Genomic DNA, 17,936 nt, shown 5'->3' on the forward strand with positions numbered 1-17,936 from the left:
AGGATCCTTAACCCCGCGACGTTATCCATCCACCCCGAGTGTGAATCCTGGCGCCGGTGACACGAATCACGGCGAGATTTCATCGGCGGTGAGATCTTTTGGTCTGATCCAGCCAGGTATTGTACCATGGCGATCGCCATTCAGTCGACTGACAGAACATCTTGGAGCATGATTTACTCTCAATTTCCAATGACAACTCATCCCAAGCTTTGCAGCAAAATTGTAGAGCTATAAACCATCAATAATTCGACTATAGGGATTGAACTCATTTGAGCACTAGATCAAGGTTGAATTCACATTCAAAGCTGGCTCTGTTACACTGAATATCTGAATTTCAGAATGGAACCAGCCTGACAGCCAAGCTTTAGGCTTAATTATTTCCAAATTCTTCTTAACAACTATGCTTATGCTCTTAAGAAAAGTTGTTCTTCTATGTTAGGTCTATAACTTTGATGTGGTAGCCTAGGGCAAAAACCCTAGTATTTGAAAGTTACAAGACTCAAAAGTTGAGCCCACAAATCTGAAATTCGGACTTAGAGTAAATTCTCAATTGGGGTCCTTTTTGCAAATCATTCCAAAACTTAGGGTTTGGCTTGTAAACCTTTCCAAATGTGAACCATGGGACTTTATATGTCTTGACATTGTACTTTTTACACTTTAGTCCAAATGTGCACTGTCTTTGCACATAGGCCCCTAGGGTTTGGACTTAGGGTTTTCCAGGGTTTCAAATGGGGTTTTTGGTATCCCAGGGGTATAAATGTGATTCAAGTTTATTCTTGGAAACATTTTATGACTACTCCCCTAAAGCTTTTAGGTTTTCTCAATTTGGGTTATGTTTTACCCCTTTAATCCCTATTTAGGGTTAAGTTCCCTATCCAGGGTTCTACTTGCAAAGTGTTATAACAATACAACTTGTTTGAAATTTTTACCTAGTGAATGCACTCTAGGTGTGTCAAACATATGCAATGCCAATGCTTATGATGTCATGCTCAAGTTTTAATTACAGTAACACCATGGGTGTTACATCCTTCCCCCCATAAAAGAATCTCGTCCCGAGATTAAAAGTCCTAGGGTAAGTAATGGAAAAGGAAATGTGTCACATTCTTATTTCCTTATTTCTGGTACAAGGCAGGGGTGGCTTGGGAATCACTCCTTTATTATAGCAGCTATACATGTTTTACAAATTACAAGAGGCTAAAAAGCCTGGGAAATTCTTATCTAAAAAGTCTTGAGTTTCCCATGTAGCCTCATCTTCGGAATGTTGGTTCCACTGTATCTTGTAGAACTTGAGAGTTTTTCTCCGGGTAACCCTGTCCTTTTGATCCAAGACTCAAATAGGGTGCTCAGAATATGTCAAGTCCGGTTCAAGGACAACATCTGTCACTTCAACGGTTCGATCAGGAACCCGAAGACACTTCTTCAATTGTGACACGTGGAACACATTATGCGGTGGAACAAACCATTTGGGTTCGACCGATGGAGCTCTAAAAAAACTGGGCCACCGAACAGTCCAGTGGTGCACCGGACAGTCACTATTCACTATCTGGAGCGCCTTCTAGCGCTGCTCTGACTCTGTGCGCGCTGTCCGTACACTGTTCACGTTCAGGGTTTAGGGTTTAGGGTTCAGGCATATCATCTCCAAAGTAGGAATTGTTGTGGATCCGGCTAAAGTAACAACGATAATGGATTGGAAGATACCAAGTACAGTCTCGGAGATCCGGAGTTTCTTGGGACTCGCAGGCTATTACCGGCAATTCATTGAAGGGTTCTCCAAGATTGCTAAGCCTATGACCTCATTATTGGAGAAGGGCAAGGAGTTAAGTGGACTGAGGAATGCCAAGAGAGTTTCAATCAGTTGAGATCTAAGTTGATGGCTGCTCTAGTACTGATTATGCCAGATCTACAGAAGAATTTTGATATATATTGTGATGCAAGTCGCCAAGGCCTGGGATGTGTGCTTATGCAGGAAGGACACATCATTGCCTACGCATCTCGCCAGTTGCGGAATCATGAGTTGAACTACCCCACTCATGAATTAGAACTGGCAGCCGTTGTGCATGCTCTCAAGATTTGGAGACACTATATTATGAGAACCAAGTGCCGAATCTACACTGATCACAAGAGCTTAAAATACATTTTCACTCAGAAGGATCTTAACCTTAGGCAACGCCGATGGTTGGAGCTCATCAAGGATTATGACCTAGAAATTCACTATCATCCCGGCAAGGCGAATCTGGTTGCGGATGCTTTGAGTCGGAAGGGGCAGGTCCATGCAGCTATTGTCACCCAGTTACACGATGAGTTAGCAGAAGATTTTGAGAGGCTCAATCTGGGGATAGTTGCCCATACTGAAGGAATTACCATCAAAGTAGAACCTACCTTAGAGCAAGAAATACGAAAAGGTCAGATCGGTGATGCCAAAATTCAGGAGATTAAGGATCTAATAACGGAAGATAGAGGTCCAGATTTCACGGAGGATGAGCAGGGCATGATATGGTTCAAGAATCAGATTTGTGTTCTTGATATTGATAGTCTTCGTGAAACCATATTGAAGGAGACACATGACTCAGTTTATTCTATCCACCCTGGTAGTACTATGATGTACCAGGACTTGAAGCAGAAGTATTGGTGGTATGGACTAAATAAGGATGTTGCTTCACATGTTGTACTATGTGATGTTTGCCAGAGGGTGAAAGCGGAACATTAAAGACCTGCTGGTTTACTGCACTCGCTTAAGATATCTGAGTGGAAATGGGAAGAGATTGGCATGGACTTCATTGTGGGATTACCCCGCACATCTGCTGGGTATGACTCTATATGGGTGATTGTGGACAGGCTAACTAAAGTAGCCCACTTTATTCCAGTGAAGACCACGTATTCAGGAGCCAAGCTAGCAGAGTTATACATGGCACAAAATTGTATGCTTACATGGTGTGCCAAAGAAGATTGTGTTAGACCGGGGATCACAGTTTACTTCTCGGTACTGGAAGAAGTTGCATGAGTGCTTGGATACAAGATTGAAATTTTAGTTCGGCCTACCATCCCCAAACTGATGGGCAGACCAAGAGAACCAACCAAGTACTAGAAGATATGTTAAGAGCTTGTGCTCTTAAACATGGTGGTAGTTGGGATAAGAGTTTACCGTATACGGAGTTCTCTTACAATAATAGCTACCAGGCCAGTTTGAAGATGTCCCCGTTTGAGGCTCTATATGGTAGAAAGTGCATGACTCCACTGTATTGGGATCAAACTGGTGAAAGGCAGTTCTTTGGACCTGAAATTGTACAAGAGGTAAAGGAGCAAGTCCATCAAATAAGGGAGAATTTGAGTATTGCACAGTCAAGGCAGAAAAGTTATGCTGATACCCGGAGAAGACTGCTAGAGTTTAAGGAGGGTGATCATGTCTATTTGAAGGTGTCACCACTCCGGGGTATGCGAAGATTTAAAGTCAAAGGAAAGTTGTCTCCTCACTTCATTGGACCCTTCTTAATCCTAAAGCGAGTGGGAGAGGTTGCATATCAACTGGAACTACCTAATCATCTTGTAGATGTACATGATGTCTTCCATGTATCTCAGCTGAAGAAATGTCTCAGGGTACCTGAAGAGCAGCTACCAATGGAGGATCTTACTGTCCAAGATAATTTGACTTATGCAGAATATCCTATCAAGATTCTTGATACCTTGACTCGAGTCACGAGGAGTAAAGTGATTAAAATGTGCAAAGTGCAATGGAGCCACCATGGAGAAGATGAAGCAACCTAGGAAAGAGAAGAAGAACTACGCATAGACTTTCCCCATCTATTTCCTAGTCCTTCCTAAATCTCGAGGACGAGATTCTTTGTAAGAGGGGTAGGATTTGTAATAACCAATTTGTAAGAAGATATAAAAGGAGAAATTATTTCTTTTATATATGTGTGTTATCTCTATTTACCATCACATGTGAAAAACCTCACTTAAACAAATAAACAATTAACAAAAGACACCTAAATAACCTATGCATCATATTGGATTTATTTGTTTGTGCATTTAATACCAGCAATATTAATAAAAATATATCATTATCCAAATTTGAATTTAACGTAAGTTACAATTTAGGAATTTGGGAAATAACATAGAAAAGGAAAAGAAAGAGAAAGAATATGGAATTTATAGAAAAATATATAAAAATATGTATCTTCAAAGTCAGTACTTTAATGGCACCATATAAAACTGAGGATAAATTTTCCACAATAATGGAATTTAAATTTGAAATGAGTTTGAATTTGAAAAGGAGGAAGAGGGAAACATAAAATAAAAAAATAAAAGAAAAGAGAGAGAGAGAGCACCCTAGTGTCTGGGCCCAATTTCGCCCTCGGCCCACCTAACCGTACCTCGCGCTAGCCCAGTTCCACACCCGCGCCGACACATGGGGCCCCCGGGCAGTCAATCACTCTCTATGCGCCGCGGACCTGACAGGCGGGACCCCTCGGTTACTCGATGGGTGAGAGTGCTTGGTCTAGACGCCTGATTCGCTGGACCCACCTACCAGCCACCTTGCGCCCGACCTCTGCTGCTGGGACCCAGTTGTCAGGAGCGTAATAGACCTCTCCGCACGGACCGCGCCCACCTCGCGCGAGGATCTCGCCGGAGATCTCGGCTTCCGTGAACGACCCCACTACCCGACCTAGGCGGCATAAGACTCTCGGCCGACCTCCCCTTCTCCTCGTCCCGCTGAAACATTTCTTCCTTTGCACCTCCTTCCAGACGCCACCAGAGAGAAACCCGGTAGTTCACCTGCCGCCGTCGTTGAACCGCGTCATCAACGCCCATCTACTCCGACTGCCTCATCCTGGACATTCGTGTGGTCGCACGGATCACGCTCGGAGCAGAGGCCGGGAGAGCGCGACATCAACTGGGCAAGAATTTCTCGCCGTAGTCGGGTCTTCCCCGCGGAACCGCATCGACGCGTGGCCAGCATCGTCGGGACTTCAATCGCCGGTACATATTCGTCCATCCGATTCATGTAGGCGCCCGCATAGAGTAGGACCCTTTCAGGGGTTGAGTTAGGGCATATTTGGGGCGATTGCCGAACGCCGAGAGCGTACCACCGTAGCAGATGGGCGGCGCCGCCAGGGTTTTAACTAGAGGTAGAAGACGAGGTTGGGCACTGTTGGTTCTCTAATCAACGGTGGGGATTAGCTCCTACTCATATCCGTTCGGGAATAGATCGGGGCCGCATGCGTTTGGATCGACGGTCACGATTAGGTGATTCCATAACCCTTCGCCATATTAAATCTATGTCGTAGATAGTTGATCCTGCGGTCCTCACTGCGTACCGGTTCGGTGCGTATGTGGATTTAATCCGAGCCCTCCATCTCAGGTCTCACGGCCCAGATTTAGGCATACCCCTCCGCCGCAACATCTTTGCACAAGAGCCCCTCCACTTTTCAAGAATCAACCCGCCGTCCTGTGCGGGAGGAAAACTGAGTCTTAAGCAATTTTATGAGTTAGACCCTGGGTTCTCTGTTATTGTGTGCGCAACCCAGGACTCAGAGAAAATAGGAGAAATGAATTTAGAAAATGAATTTCCAATATAAAAAGAATTCTAGAACTTAATTAATTCATAGAAAATTCATACTAAGTCTAAATTAATCCATTTCAGTTTCTAAAATTTTGTAATATTATTGTTTATCACCTAGAGTCTCTGTTTTGACATGAAAACAATAGTAAAATTAATTTCTCACTTAATTATATATCAAGCACATAAAACCTTTATAAATTCATAATTTAAAATCCATAACTCCAAAATTAATGATTCCTGTTCCTAGGATCTTATTTTAATGTGTAGAATATTATTACACATTTTGTTCTATTGTTTGGTGTGATGTTAATTTTTGCTATACTATGTATGTTTGTATTGATGCGAGTAGACGAGCAAGCTACTGAGGATCTTGGTGCCTAGCAGATAGAAGTTGCTGAGCAGGAGCTCATTGAAGGCAAGTTGTGCCCTTGATCACTTAATTTTACCCAGCCATGTTCTTATTAATCATAATGATCTGCATAGGTTAATTTTGATGGGATCCAATAGGTTACCCCAGTTTTGGCTATCTTTATACCTTGTTTTGCCACTAAATATTTTTGGGTAGTACTTGCTATTGCTTATTGTGGTTTTGGGTATGGAGAGACACTATTCATGATTACACTTTATTATCTTTTTATTATTACTGTCCATGTTAAGATCATTATGTTAATGGGAACATGGAACGACCACCCGGGAAAATAGTGCTACCACAAGGGTAGTATGGGATGCCCTTGGCTGATTAACTAGGAAAGCTAGTGGATGACTACCTTACTCGATAGGGGCAAGGGCAGTAGGGGAGTGGTTAGTGTAGGGAGGTCCTTGGGTTGATTTTGCTGCGATAGCGGTCAAGCGAGGGATCCCTGCACTGGAGCTTCCTATATAACTGTAGCGGGTTTTCTGAAGCTAGTGGAACTTTGTAAAGGCCTCGTAGTGTTACCCTGCCTCGCCTCCTCGGTAGAGGTGTATGGGATTGGTCGTGTCTTGGCAAATGGGTAACATGACTTGTGGGTAAAGATGTGCAACCTCTGCATAGTGTAAAACTGGTATACTAGCCGTGCTCACGGTCATGAGCAGCTCGGACACTAACATGATTAATCTATAGAATTAAAACTCAATTTGTCATTTACATCACATTGGGATTATTTATTTATTACTTTATTTATTATTACTATGGTTTGATATTTACTTACACTTAGTAATTGCTAATAAAATTTTGACCAACTTATAAAAGCAATGCTCAGCTTCAGCCTTTATTTTATTGATGAGCCTTACACTTCATATGAAAATTCCCATCTTTGGTGAGTTCATGCACATTATTCCCCACAACTTGTTGAGCTATGAACGTATGTGAGCTCACTCTTGCTGTCTCACACCCCCCATAGGTCAAGAACATGTACCACAGGATGAGGTGCATGGAGGATGTTGTGACGAGTTCGCGAGAGATCTAGGCCGCCGTCTCCTAGTCAACTTTGGGTTGCTGGGTCGTTGTCTCCTTATAATGTAATTATTTATTTATTTTGTACAGAACTCCTATTATATAGTAAAGAGGTGACATTCGATCCTGTACCATGATTCATTATATGTGTGAGACTTGGTCCCAGCATACCTGGTGATTATGTTCGCGCCTGGGTCTTGTTGCCCCGAAACCCGGGTGTGACAGGCGCGACGTGAGAATCCTGGGAGGCAGAGGCGCGGGCTAGACGGGACGGGGATGGGGGCATTGGTGTAGCTGTGGACGCCCATGTTACCTCCTTATAGAGTAGTAGAGATATGTTTCTACATAATAGGGAGAGCAACAAAGAACAATACAATGGTTTCAGATCGAACTGGTAACTGAAAGAATGAACCACCAAAACAACATAAATCATCACTGAAGACCTGATTTAAGATTTAAAATCATATAAACCCACGCGTAGCCCGATGGAGCTCACCCATTTGACACCACACCATGGTGACTTCCACCGGATTCAGTCGAATCGTCCTCCGCAAGGCCACCGGTAGTGCTCGTAAGCACGACACAGGAGCGAGTCCTCCACGAGGTGGGCGAGGGCTGCATCTCGTCGCGTCTGTACATGTATTCTTGAGCAGTGCCACACCCGGCTGGGTGGATCTGGGCAGCACGAAGACGACGGTGGTGGTCGCAGGCTCGCGAACGCTCAGTGAGTGGGGCAAGGAGAGGGTGCAGGGATTGCGACGTTAGAGTTGACAGTAGCGACGACCCTCCACTTGTGTCGTGGCCTTGACCCTAAGAGCTCCTAAAGGAGGCGGCCTAGGTGGGAGTGGGCATCGAGGAGGCAAAGGAAGGAGGTGGACTCTGCTGCTGTGAGTCTTTCGCCACCAGGAGACAACGACGACGCAGGGAGACCTTCCTGGTCGGACGCCAGAGCGGTCTTGACCCCAGAGCTCCTAAAGGAGGCGGCCTAGGTGGGAGTGGGCGTTGAGGAGGCGGAGGAAAGAGGTGGACTCCGTTGCAATGAGGCTGAGGAAGGAGGCGGCAGAAGGAGATGTGTGTAGGGTTTAGCACCTGCATCTCGCGGCAGGTCGTTGGGTGAGGACGCGGGCTGTTGCGGCGGGGCATCAATTCACTGGCGGGCATCACGCGACGGGGGTGGGGGCACCGAGGCCGGGGAGGACAGTGGCGGAGGCACGACCTCGCGTTGGCGAGGGTTTCTAGGGAGGAAGGAGCGCACAACAGCGGCAGTGGTGAGGGCGAGCGTTGGGGAGCTAAACACGCGGTGAGGGAGTGGGAGGTCGGGGCGGGGTCTGGGGCACAGGCCTCGGTGAGTAGTATTGCAGGCGGGGGCACGATGGGGTGTGGACGCCCTCGTTGCACTCTTAAGAAGTAAAGATAAAGATAAAGATATAGAGATAGAGAAAAGGAAAAAAAAAGAAACAAGCAACGAGACCAGTGATCGAACAAGCCTTCTGGTCATCCTGAGCGAGCCCAACACGGCCCAACAAGAGAGCTCTGGAAAGCAGCCCGACTCGCTGGTCTGACCGGAATACCGGACCTTACTTTTTGGAAGTTTGGCTCTGTTTTCTCTCACCGCCTGTTCTCCCCCGCGCGCGATGGCGGCGGCTCCGGCGAGCGTCGGCTGCGGCGGCGCGTACTCTTGCGAGACGGCGGAGCGTACCCGCGAGTGGATGCAGGCCCTGGCCACTTTCCTCGGCCGCCACCGTCCGCTCCTCGAGGCCCACGTCGTCAACTTTTTCAAGGTCCTCATCCCCGCCCGTGATTTCTTCGGAGGCTAGTCGGCCGATTGGAGGGTTTGTTTGCTGAGAGTTTGTGTCCTGTGTGTTCCTGGTCGCGCAGGACAGGCTGTGGGAGCTAGTGGACGCCGAGTGGATGGAGTGCCTCCGGCGGGAGCCCGTCGAGAGCTTGCTCAAGCTGCCATCTGGATGCGTCCAGGTAGTTCGAGTTAGTCGTTGCTAGTTTATGCCCTTGGTTGGAGGTTTAATGGATCTTACTTTCTGTTGGTGTGAAGGAGCACTGGCCTGCTACACTGCGAGAGTTTGTGCTTACTGCTAGGTCGCTTGTGATTCCACGGGAGCAGAAGGCTCCGCAATCGGTAGGTTTTCCTGAATAAATTGTATTATCAACTAATCTCGGTACAGATAGAACACGGAGAATATTGTGTTTCAGCAGCATTTGAGTTTGTGCACTTTATATCCAAGTTCTCTGTAGGCGCTCCACTCGCAGTCACGTTGCTTGGTTTCAGTGCACAGACGTTCGGCTGCTTGGTTTTGCAGCATCAGCTGTTAGGGGTGCAAGTGGGTATCTGAATTGTTAGGAAAAATTTAATAGTTTAAAATAGATGTATATGAAATTTAATGCTAATATTTTTTATGTTATCAAGCACAGTATTACAAATAATAATAATTTTTTGGATAAATAGTTTTATACATTATTTGCTCCCTACAACAAAAAGGTGAAAAAATATCTGTATCCGAATCTTATATCTATCATTTGAGAAGACATATGATAAATTTGAGGTTTATCTTTTATAAACCTTTACAAATTCAATGCTAAAAATAAGAATACAAACTTATATAGCAGATTTTATATTGTATATATTCGCAATCAAAGAAAAAAGATCAAAAAATTGATATCCGAATAAATATCTATTTTCATCCCTATCAGCTGCGGCTGATGGTGTAAGGTGCTAAACAGTAAACACTGTAGCTGCAACGCTGCTAGAACAGGCAGTGGAGCTTGGATCACCTTGCTGTCATTTTGGTTACGACTTAAGCGATTGTCTATTTTGTCAACATGCTTTAATCTTATATGCTCTTTTCCTTGGAAATTTGCAGCTTGTATCTGACATTCATGTAGCCCCAGTTGGCACTGTTCTCGCTCAGGGCATGAACTCAAAGAAGAAGCACGAAGTAGGTAATTCGGCTTCATACTGATTGTTGAACTTTCTATGTCCTCTTTTTTTTCCTGCAAATATGTTGTTATTTGAACTCTCATGTTTGAAGAAATTGCTTTATTCAGATTGAAAATCTAGCTGCTGTGGTTCATGCAATTGCAAAGAGGTGTGGAGCCAAGACAGTGGTTGATGTAGGTTCTGGCCAGGTATGTCATATGCATGCTAGCATCTGTGCAATTGTAACCAGATTCCTAGTAGTCATAATTTTCTTTCTAATACTTGGACAGTTGGCATCCCTCTTTATTCCTTTTGGTTGTGATTATGCCATCTTAAATGTTAGGTTTATGCATTCATCACCAATCCCGAGCAAGAATGCCCCAATCGATCCAGCTAAATATACTGCCCCCGAGGAAAAGCAATATACTGTGCTTTATACATGTCCATATTTCATAAACTATGCCTTTATCGCATGATACTCTTGAAGTCTGGATGCTAAGAGTCCAAATTATGGACTGTTTTACTCATCTTTAAATAGTCAGAACCTACAAAGAACATGTTCTACATGGTCTGGTCTGTTATTTTGTTGACTTAATTGCAAGCTGCAAACAAATGAACAAGTCAAGCTATCTGGTTTTTGTTGTAGACATTGCATGGCAATGCCTTATTTTTTATGTTGCTGTTAAATGAAAGAAATGATTGAATTTAACCTAGTATCAGCAGTAACGTGTTGTGTCATGCATTTATCTTATTTCCCATCTTATTTGATTATCAGGGTTATCTCGCACAGGCCTTATCTTTTGAGTACCAACTCCGTGTTGTAGCAATAGATGCTTCATCACACCATGCATCAGTTACAATTGCTCGTGCAGAAAGAATAAAGAAGCACTATGCTGCTAAATGGTGCAACCTTCATCAAGTTTAATTTGAGTTCTACTACCTTTGGATTCCTATCTAATGGTATAAATTGTGCCTATTATTTTTGTTAGTGTGGAGAAGCAACTGCTCATGGTACCTAGGGCAGTCACCTGTCATGTTCTTTCTAGTGACACATTGGCAGCAGTCACATTAGATGCATGTAAGGATGACAATGGAGAACATGTGAGAGATACTAAAACATCTACTAAGAAAATCACTCAAATCCAGGAATCAACTCAGGGCACCCCTCCATTAATCCTGGCTGGTCTTCATGCATGTGGTGATCTTTCAGTTAACATGCTAAGGTTGGTATTTGCGAAGTTGAGAACATGGCCATGGAGCATGGTCCTTTCTCCAAGCTCGCTAAATGTTGCATATTGAATATAAGTATTTTCCACCTTGGTGAAAGTCCTTCAAATATTACATTCTTTTTTACAGAGTTTTTGTGTCCTGTGAACAAGTAAAAGCATTGGTAAGCATTGGCTGCTGTTACAACTTGCTTTCTGAGGATACTTATGAGGACACAGATACCTGCCCTGGTTTTCCTATGAGCAAGGCTGCCAAACATTCTGAATTGGTACTTGGGAAAAGCATCCGTGACCTTGCATGTCAGGTATGATAGCAGTTCATGATCTTAGTGTTGCCTGCTATTTTTGTGACATCTCGTATTGTTGAAATTCATGTTTGAAAGCACTCAGAATAAACAATATATACGTTTGAAAGCACTCAGAATAAAGAATATATACTAAATAGAGTTATCTGTTTGGTTGACTTAGAAATAAAAATCCTCACAAGCTTATCGAAGTTTTCTGTTTCCTATGTGCGTACTTGTATGGTCTGCAATTTTCTGGCTTAAAAACATTACAGAATACTTTTCATTGCCTCTGCAAGTTTTGTATTAATCTGTTTTGTATTTCCTCTGTGCATACTTGTATGGTCTGCATTTTTGCGGCTTAAAACATTATTCTCCTACACTACACACTACAGCATACTTTTCTTCCCCTCAGCAAAATTTTGTGTTAATCTGTTTATGTTAGGATAAATGTATTTAATATTGCATTATTTTTTTTACTGGAGAGCTAACAGCTACTTGACCTAATGCAAGTAAAAATAATTTGCATTATAGAGCTAACAGCTACCTGACCTAATGAAAGTAAAAATAATGCATCGATTTTTTGACATCACTTGTGTGTTAGGTAATTGGTGTACTTTGGTTATATCTCCAGTTTGAACTAATTAGTTGCAGCATGAAAAATTTATACATTTTTGGTATACATACTATTAAGGACACATCCTTTGAGATTATCATAACATACTGATATTTTGGATTTTTGGTGCAAAGCTCTTTTATTTAATATATTTTTAATCATGTTAGAGCGCAGAGAGATGGAGAAATCTCACCATGGACATTGCATTGCAAAATTTTGATGTACATGCCTTCCGAGCTGCATTTCAAATGGTAAATTTTATTATTTCAAATAAGTATTTAGTCAAACTTTTCATTTATACTTTGGCTATTTCACTGGATGCTTTATATCTGATCACTTCATTTATCCTCATGTTCAATATTGTTCTGAAGAAAGGTTCTGGACATAGTGGACTTGCTAATCAGTACACCTTGTTTACCTTGCTGCATTGTATCAGCAGCTCATTTATATAACATTGACTTCATGATATGCATTCCTCTCCGTGCTTAAGAAACAGTTTCAATGTAATATTCAGCTAGCTTGATGAACATGAAACCACAAGCTGGCTTATAGGCTGGCCAGCAACAGCAGCTTTTATTGCATTCCTAAATTCTAATTTATCTTGTGGTTTTACCTAGAAAGCTGACATATTAGATTCCTTGGAAAGACCACATAGTTTCTACATTCACCACACGTGCTGATACGCTAACCTCACTGCATACCAATTGTTGGTTCTTGTATGATCTCAAGTGCCAAACATTTTTTTCTCTCTACATAGGTAGGGATGGATCTGGTTATTTATTCAGATGTTAAAATTTTGGTCTTCTTTCTTCGATTGCGAACAAATAGGATACATAATTTGTTATGTAAAATTATATTCTTGTTCTTAGAATTGAGCTTATTAGGATTCATAAAAACTAAATCTCAAATTCGTTCTATATTATTTTAAATAATTAATATAAAATTCGGATATGGATACTATTCGGATGTTTCTTCACCTTTTTCATTGTGGAGAGAAAATAATGCACTAAAAATTTATTCTTGTTTTCAATAATATGCTTAACAACATGGCTAAAGATTAGTACCAAATTCTATTCATATCTATGTCAAAATATTAGATTTGTCATATAATTCGGATGTTTTAGGAACATCCTATATGTAACACCCCGTCCACTCCTGGACCGGCGGTACTTACTCTTGGCAGCTCTTTAGGATCATATATTGTCCTCATTGACCAACACGACTCTTTTGTGCGCACTTTGTCCTCACTCATGCTCATGCGCACCCGATAAAACTTTCCGGTCGGTCACTCATCCCAAATTGCTCCAAGCCATGCACGCTTAACTTAGAGGTTCTTTCGAGATATGCTTTCTAAAAAAATGCAACTTATTGGTATGGATACTCTTTTAATTCTATTAAACCTTGGGTCAGGATATCACCATCTCAGGGGTCAGAATATCACACTATACATAGGAGAGTTGCGTGTCATTTCATTAAGGTTGATAAAAAAGTACACGAGTCAGACAAGAACCTACCACAGTACAGCAACCTCATTCCGTGTTAACAGCACTAATTACCTCCTGAACATTCGGCTTCATCTTCTCAAACATACATGCATTACGGTGTTTCCAGACCTACCAAGCCACCAGGACTATCAAGGAATTCAGTGCCAAACATTTAGGTGTGTTGTTTTTTGTTTCCTGTTTAGATTACATAGTCACGCCTTGGGCCCTATGAATATGGAAGTGTTTGATGGTTCGGGAATATGTTAAATATAATTTCAGGTTAGAAGTTTTTTTGGTATTGGTAGTACTTGAAGGAAGATAAAGATCCATTTTGGTTCTATGGCATCAAAATTTATTGGTAGTACTTGAAGGAAGATAAAGCTGCTCAGTTTGACCCTTTCGGATTTTAGATTTGTAAACTAGCAATTTGTTTTTTTTCTTTCATTCAAATTTATGGCTTCACTTGATTAGATGTTTTTGCTGTAGGTACTTGAGAAATATTTTCCAGAAGTGTCAAGGTTGAGTCCATCAATTGGAAGGCAAGGAAAAGCTCTTCGACGTCAGAGGCTTCGAAAAGTTGTGGAATCACAAATGACTACAAAGAAAAATGATGATTTCTCCTGTTCAACTTTAAAGGAACAAAACAAGAACACAAACGATGTTCATCCAGTCATACATGAAGTTGACACAGGGCCAGATGACATCCATCAGAACGCACATCAAAAGTTCATCCTGTTCAAAGATTTCACATTATCTGGATTAGGTCGCCTTGGCTGTGGCTCAGTGGAAGACACGAGTCTTCTTGAAATATGGAAGGACGTGCAACCCTTCTCTGTAGGTTTTATCGGGACACCCTTTTTATTATGCTATCTTGTTATAGTATAATTACAAGTACTGATTATTTTCACTTATTTGTTCGTTCTCAATAGAAGTGAGTTATTGTTATTTATTCTGTCTCTGTCTTATACAATGCGTTAAAAAAAGGTCCTTGGTAGACATTGATAAGTATGCTTGCTGAGGTTATTTCAGTTTTTACACACTAAAAAGGGCAGATCCGGTGCCAGAGGCTCCCATCCCGCATCAGTTTTAACACACTATGGCTACCAATTTATTCAATAGTACTTTATTGGAATTACATCATTTCTGGTAGGTGTGCTGGTGAAGCATGTATCAAAAGAGTTATGCAGATCGTAGTAATTTTTTATGTTTTAATACTGGAAGAAGACAAATATAAGGCAGATTAACAGTGTGTTGCTTATATGACAGTAATCTAGAACAAGTGCCTCAGACGTGGAATAGAAGTGAGCAACAATTATTCCAACATATTATGCTAATACAAACCATATAAATGTGAACATCATCTAATAAGAAAACATGTCCGGCCAAATGCCTCCAACTGCTTTATAGTCATAAAATAAAAGCATAGTGATTGAAATATGACTGCTCCCCCCCTGATATTTTAGCACCAAAAGATACACTCTGTATCATGTCAAATTTCTAATCTGGCTGTTTTTCTTATTCATGAAGGAATATATAGGTCCCTTTTGGTGCCTTCGAGCTGCTTTAGGTCCACTGGTGGAAACATATATTTTACTTGATCGGTTATTGTATCTTCAAGAGCGAAGCAACCTAGTTGAAGCATTGCTGTTTCCTCTGTTTGATCCTACCATTTCTCCAAGGAACATGGCCGTAATTGCTTGGAAGTTATGTGCAAATTCTTCAGAAGCATGACATGGTAAATCTTCTGATGATAGGATATGCAGTTGATGGGATGGTGTGTTGGTACCAAACTATAAGCCAGACTATTGTCTTATGGCAGAACTTCTTCGATTTAGATACAGTTATTGTATTGCTGTCCCTTTTAGAAGGGCAGGCCTGATACAGAGGTGAGAGCTGTCTCACTGAATCACCAGGTCACGGTTTCGAAGCAGCCTCTCCGCATTTGCGTGGGAGGCTTGCCTCGGTTTATCCCTTATCCAAGCCTCTAGCACTGGGTGTGCTTTATTTTAATTGTATTGCTGTCCTCCCATATAAAAAAAACCTGAAGATAGTATTGTCTTTGAAATTGTGAGGGCAATGCATTTCCCTTTCAAATCACCTGGTACATGTCTTGTCCCCCCCCCCCACTTCCCCCAGAGCCTGTCTATATGTACTTGATCCGCTTTTTTTGCATCCTAGCTTCTCCCGGAGTGTATTTTGTTGCTTGTGTGATGTTCAGATCTTTGAAGAATGTGACAGGCTATCTAGCCTACTTGAGACGTTCAGTATTTCTACAGGTAAGAAAGGAAAACTCAAGTAGACAAGATCTTCCAAATCTAGTTGCAAGATATTGCCCTTGAATAGTGTGCCTTTATCCACTAAATGCTAGGTCAACAATCTATCCATGGTGCTTGCTTGTTTCCTGAAGTGATCATGAAACAAGTTGCTATGGAACGATGATGTCTCTCTCTCTCTCTATATATATATATCCTGCAATGTGTATAAATGTTCTATGCAAGTATGCAACTATGTGAGAACTTGTGTACATATTATCCCTCATTATTTTTACTGCTTCCATTGGTTCAGTTGAGCAGGGGTTGGCAGTTGAAACAAGTTATGTCTGATCCAAGAACCAGTGATCTGGAGTCAATTGAGCAGGGGTTGGCAGGGGTCAAGGGGAGGAGGGACAGATCATGCCTAAACCAAATGAACTATTTACCTGCAAACCTACTGTGACGTGTCATAAAAGAAATAAAATCTAACCACGTTGACTACTTACATGCAAATCTACAAAAAAAATCAAACCCTGCAGGATCTCTGATGTGATGCCATGCCATGCCACCAATGTGGGTAGGCTGGCTGAAAGACGGACCAGCAGAAGAGGTTGACTTGGAATTTATTGAGCATGTGCCGCCGCCCACGTGGTTTCATTTCATCAGCATGGTTTGTGGTTCCGGGTTTGTCATCGCTTTGCTTATACAAATTTTTTTTAGTGCTTCGGTGGTCTGACTTACTTACTGTTCTTGTCATATGAATAGTCTGTAGACCAACCTAGCAAACCTGTGAGATGTTTCTGCTCTTTTGCTGCAGGCTTGGCACCGTAAAGAAGAAAAAAAAAGGAGTTTGGTGAAATCACTGCCCCAGGAAAACCTTCCAGGCGCAAAAATCCTCCATGTTGACCGACCAGCCGTTTATTTGGGCTTATTCACCACTCGTGGTCAAGACTCAATAGGAAGGAGGGCATATGTGTCTTCAGAATAATTCCTGGACCACCGGTAGACCGATAAAGGCCCTGTACTGACCGTGCTCTCACCATGGTGGTAGCTCATGAGCACCAATCTGTCATTTGTTCTATCAACTCTGGGCAATGATTGATTGGTTGGTTTTACTTCCATGTGTCAAGTAAAACCCTTGGATTCTACGTGGCATTGAAGGCGAGAGAGCTAATACCAGTCTACCATCTTCCTTGGTCCTCGTTTCGCAGATTTTTGGCCAGCCGCTGTCACGAGCACGACGGCGCCTGTACTTGCGACGACGATGACGACGACGGATCAGCGTCCAGTGGACAGAGCCGTCGCAGCCCTTCCGTCCTCGAACCCTTATCCAGATATGCGCACGCGGAGGTGCGCAGCGAAGCCGCCGGTCAATTCCAGCTGCTTTTCACCGATGCTGCCAGCCAGCAGCGTCGGAGCGGGGGGAGAGGTAACGGACGGACGGCACACAGCTCTTGACCTGGAAGCTCCCCGCCCTCGTGTTGATGGTAGCGCAATATCTCATGGTGAGACGAGATCTGGAGCGTCGTTTTTATCCCACTGTGCGCGGAAAAGGCCTTGCGCGTGCCTGGCGCGAGCTGATTGGCTGGTCCAGGTTAAAAGTTACTGCAAATGGGGGGTGTTAATGTTATTAGGCCGTGCAGAAACGGGGACGAGGGTCGCGCTGTCGCTGTCAGGCCTCCATTCACTTCCGGGTCGCTCTCAGATTGGTTGCATAAATTCCCCTCCCGCCGTTGCTGCTGCTGCTGCTGCTGCTGTTCGTTTTCATCGCGAGGCCAGGCCTTGCAGGAACAGTTGGGTGTCTCTACTTAGGGCTTGTTCGGTTATTCCCAATACACATGGATTGGATGGGATTGGAAAAAATTGTGAAGAAGTTTGAGTTGAGAGCTAACCGAACAAGCCCTTACTTGTTGGATTGGATTGGATAGATCCGCGGAATGGCATCTCTCCATTTGCGTGCCGCCATCTACTCTATTCTTCTTATCGCCGCCGCCACCCTTTTGGGTTCTCTCTCGGCAGGAATTATGTGCCGGAAAAGGAGTTTTACCGCTTTTTTTGTTTTGTTTTGTTGGTGGGGGAGCTCGCTTGACTTGTCCAAGATGGACGTGAGCCTGGAGGAGCTTTCGGAGGAGAGGAGCCACGGCCGC

At 43.0% G+C, this 17,936-nt stretch overlaps 1 protein-coding gene across 6 annotated transcripts; it reads left to right on the forward strand.

The window, feature by feature from the left end:
- The first annotated feature begins 8,561 nt into the window (after positions 1-8,561).
- LOC100216669 (S-adenosyl-L-methionine-dependent methyltransferase superfamily protein) lies at positions 8,562-17,736 on the forward strand. Of its 6 annotated transcripts, none has more exons than XM_008674023.3 (13): positions 8,562-8,776; positions 8,874-8,969; positions 9,046-9,129; positions 9,872-9,946; positions 10,056-10,136; positions 10,703-10,830; positions 10,917-11,150; positions 11,284-11,458; positions 12,221-12,304; positions 14,024-14,371; positions 15,065-16,473; positions 16,607-16,894; positions 17,001-17,736. In XM_008674023.3, exons 1-11 carry the CDS (start codon positions 8,630-8,632, stop codon positions 15,266-15,268), a joined length of 1,656 nt encoding a protein of 551 aa, XP_008672245.1. In that variant the 5' UTR covers positions 8,562-8,629; the 3' UTR covers positions 15,269-16,473; positions 16,607-16,894; positions 17,001-17,736. The 6 variants fall into 6 exon arrangements, with proteins under 6 accessions (XP_008672245.1, XP_008672246.1, XP_008672243.1 ...); XM_008674024.3 differs by having other exon boundaries at positions 15,065-16,459; XM_008674021.3 differs by having other exon boundaries at positions 15,065-16,894.
- The last annotated feature ends 200 nt before the right edge of the window (positions 17,737-17,936 follow it).

Source organism: Zea mays, chromosome 3, assembly GCF_902167145.1.
Source record: "Zea mays cultivar B73 chromosome 3, Zm-B73-REFERENCE-NAM-5.0, whole genome shotgun sequence".
Lineage (NCBI taxonomy): Eukaryota > Viridiplantae > Streptophyta > Magnoliopsida > Poales > Poaceae > Zea > Zea mays.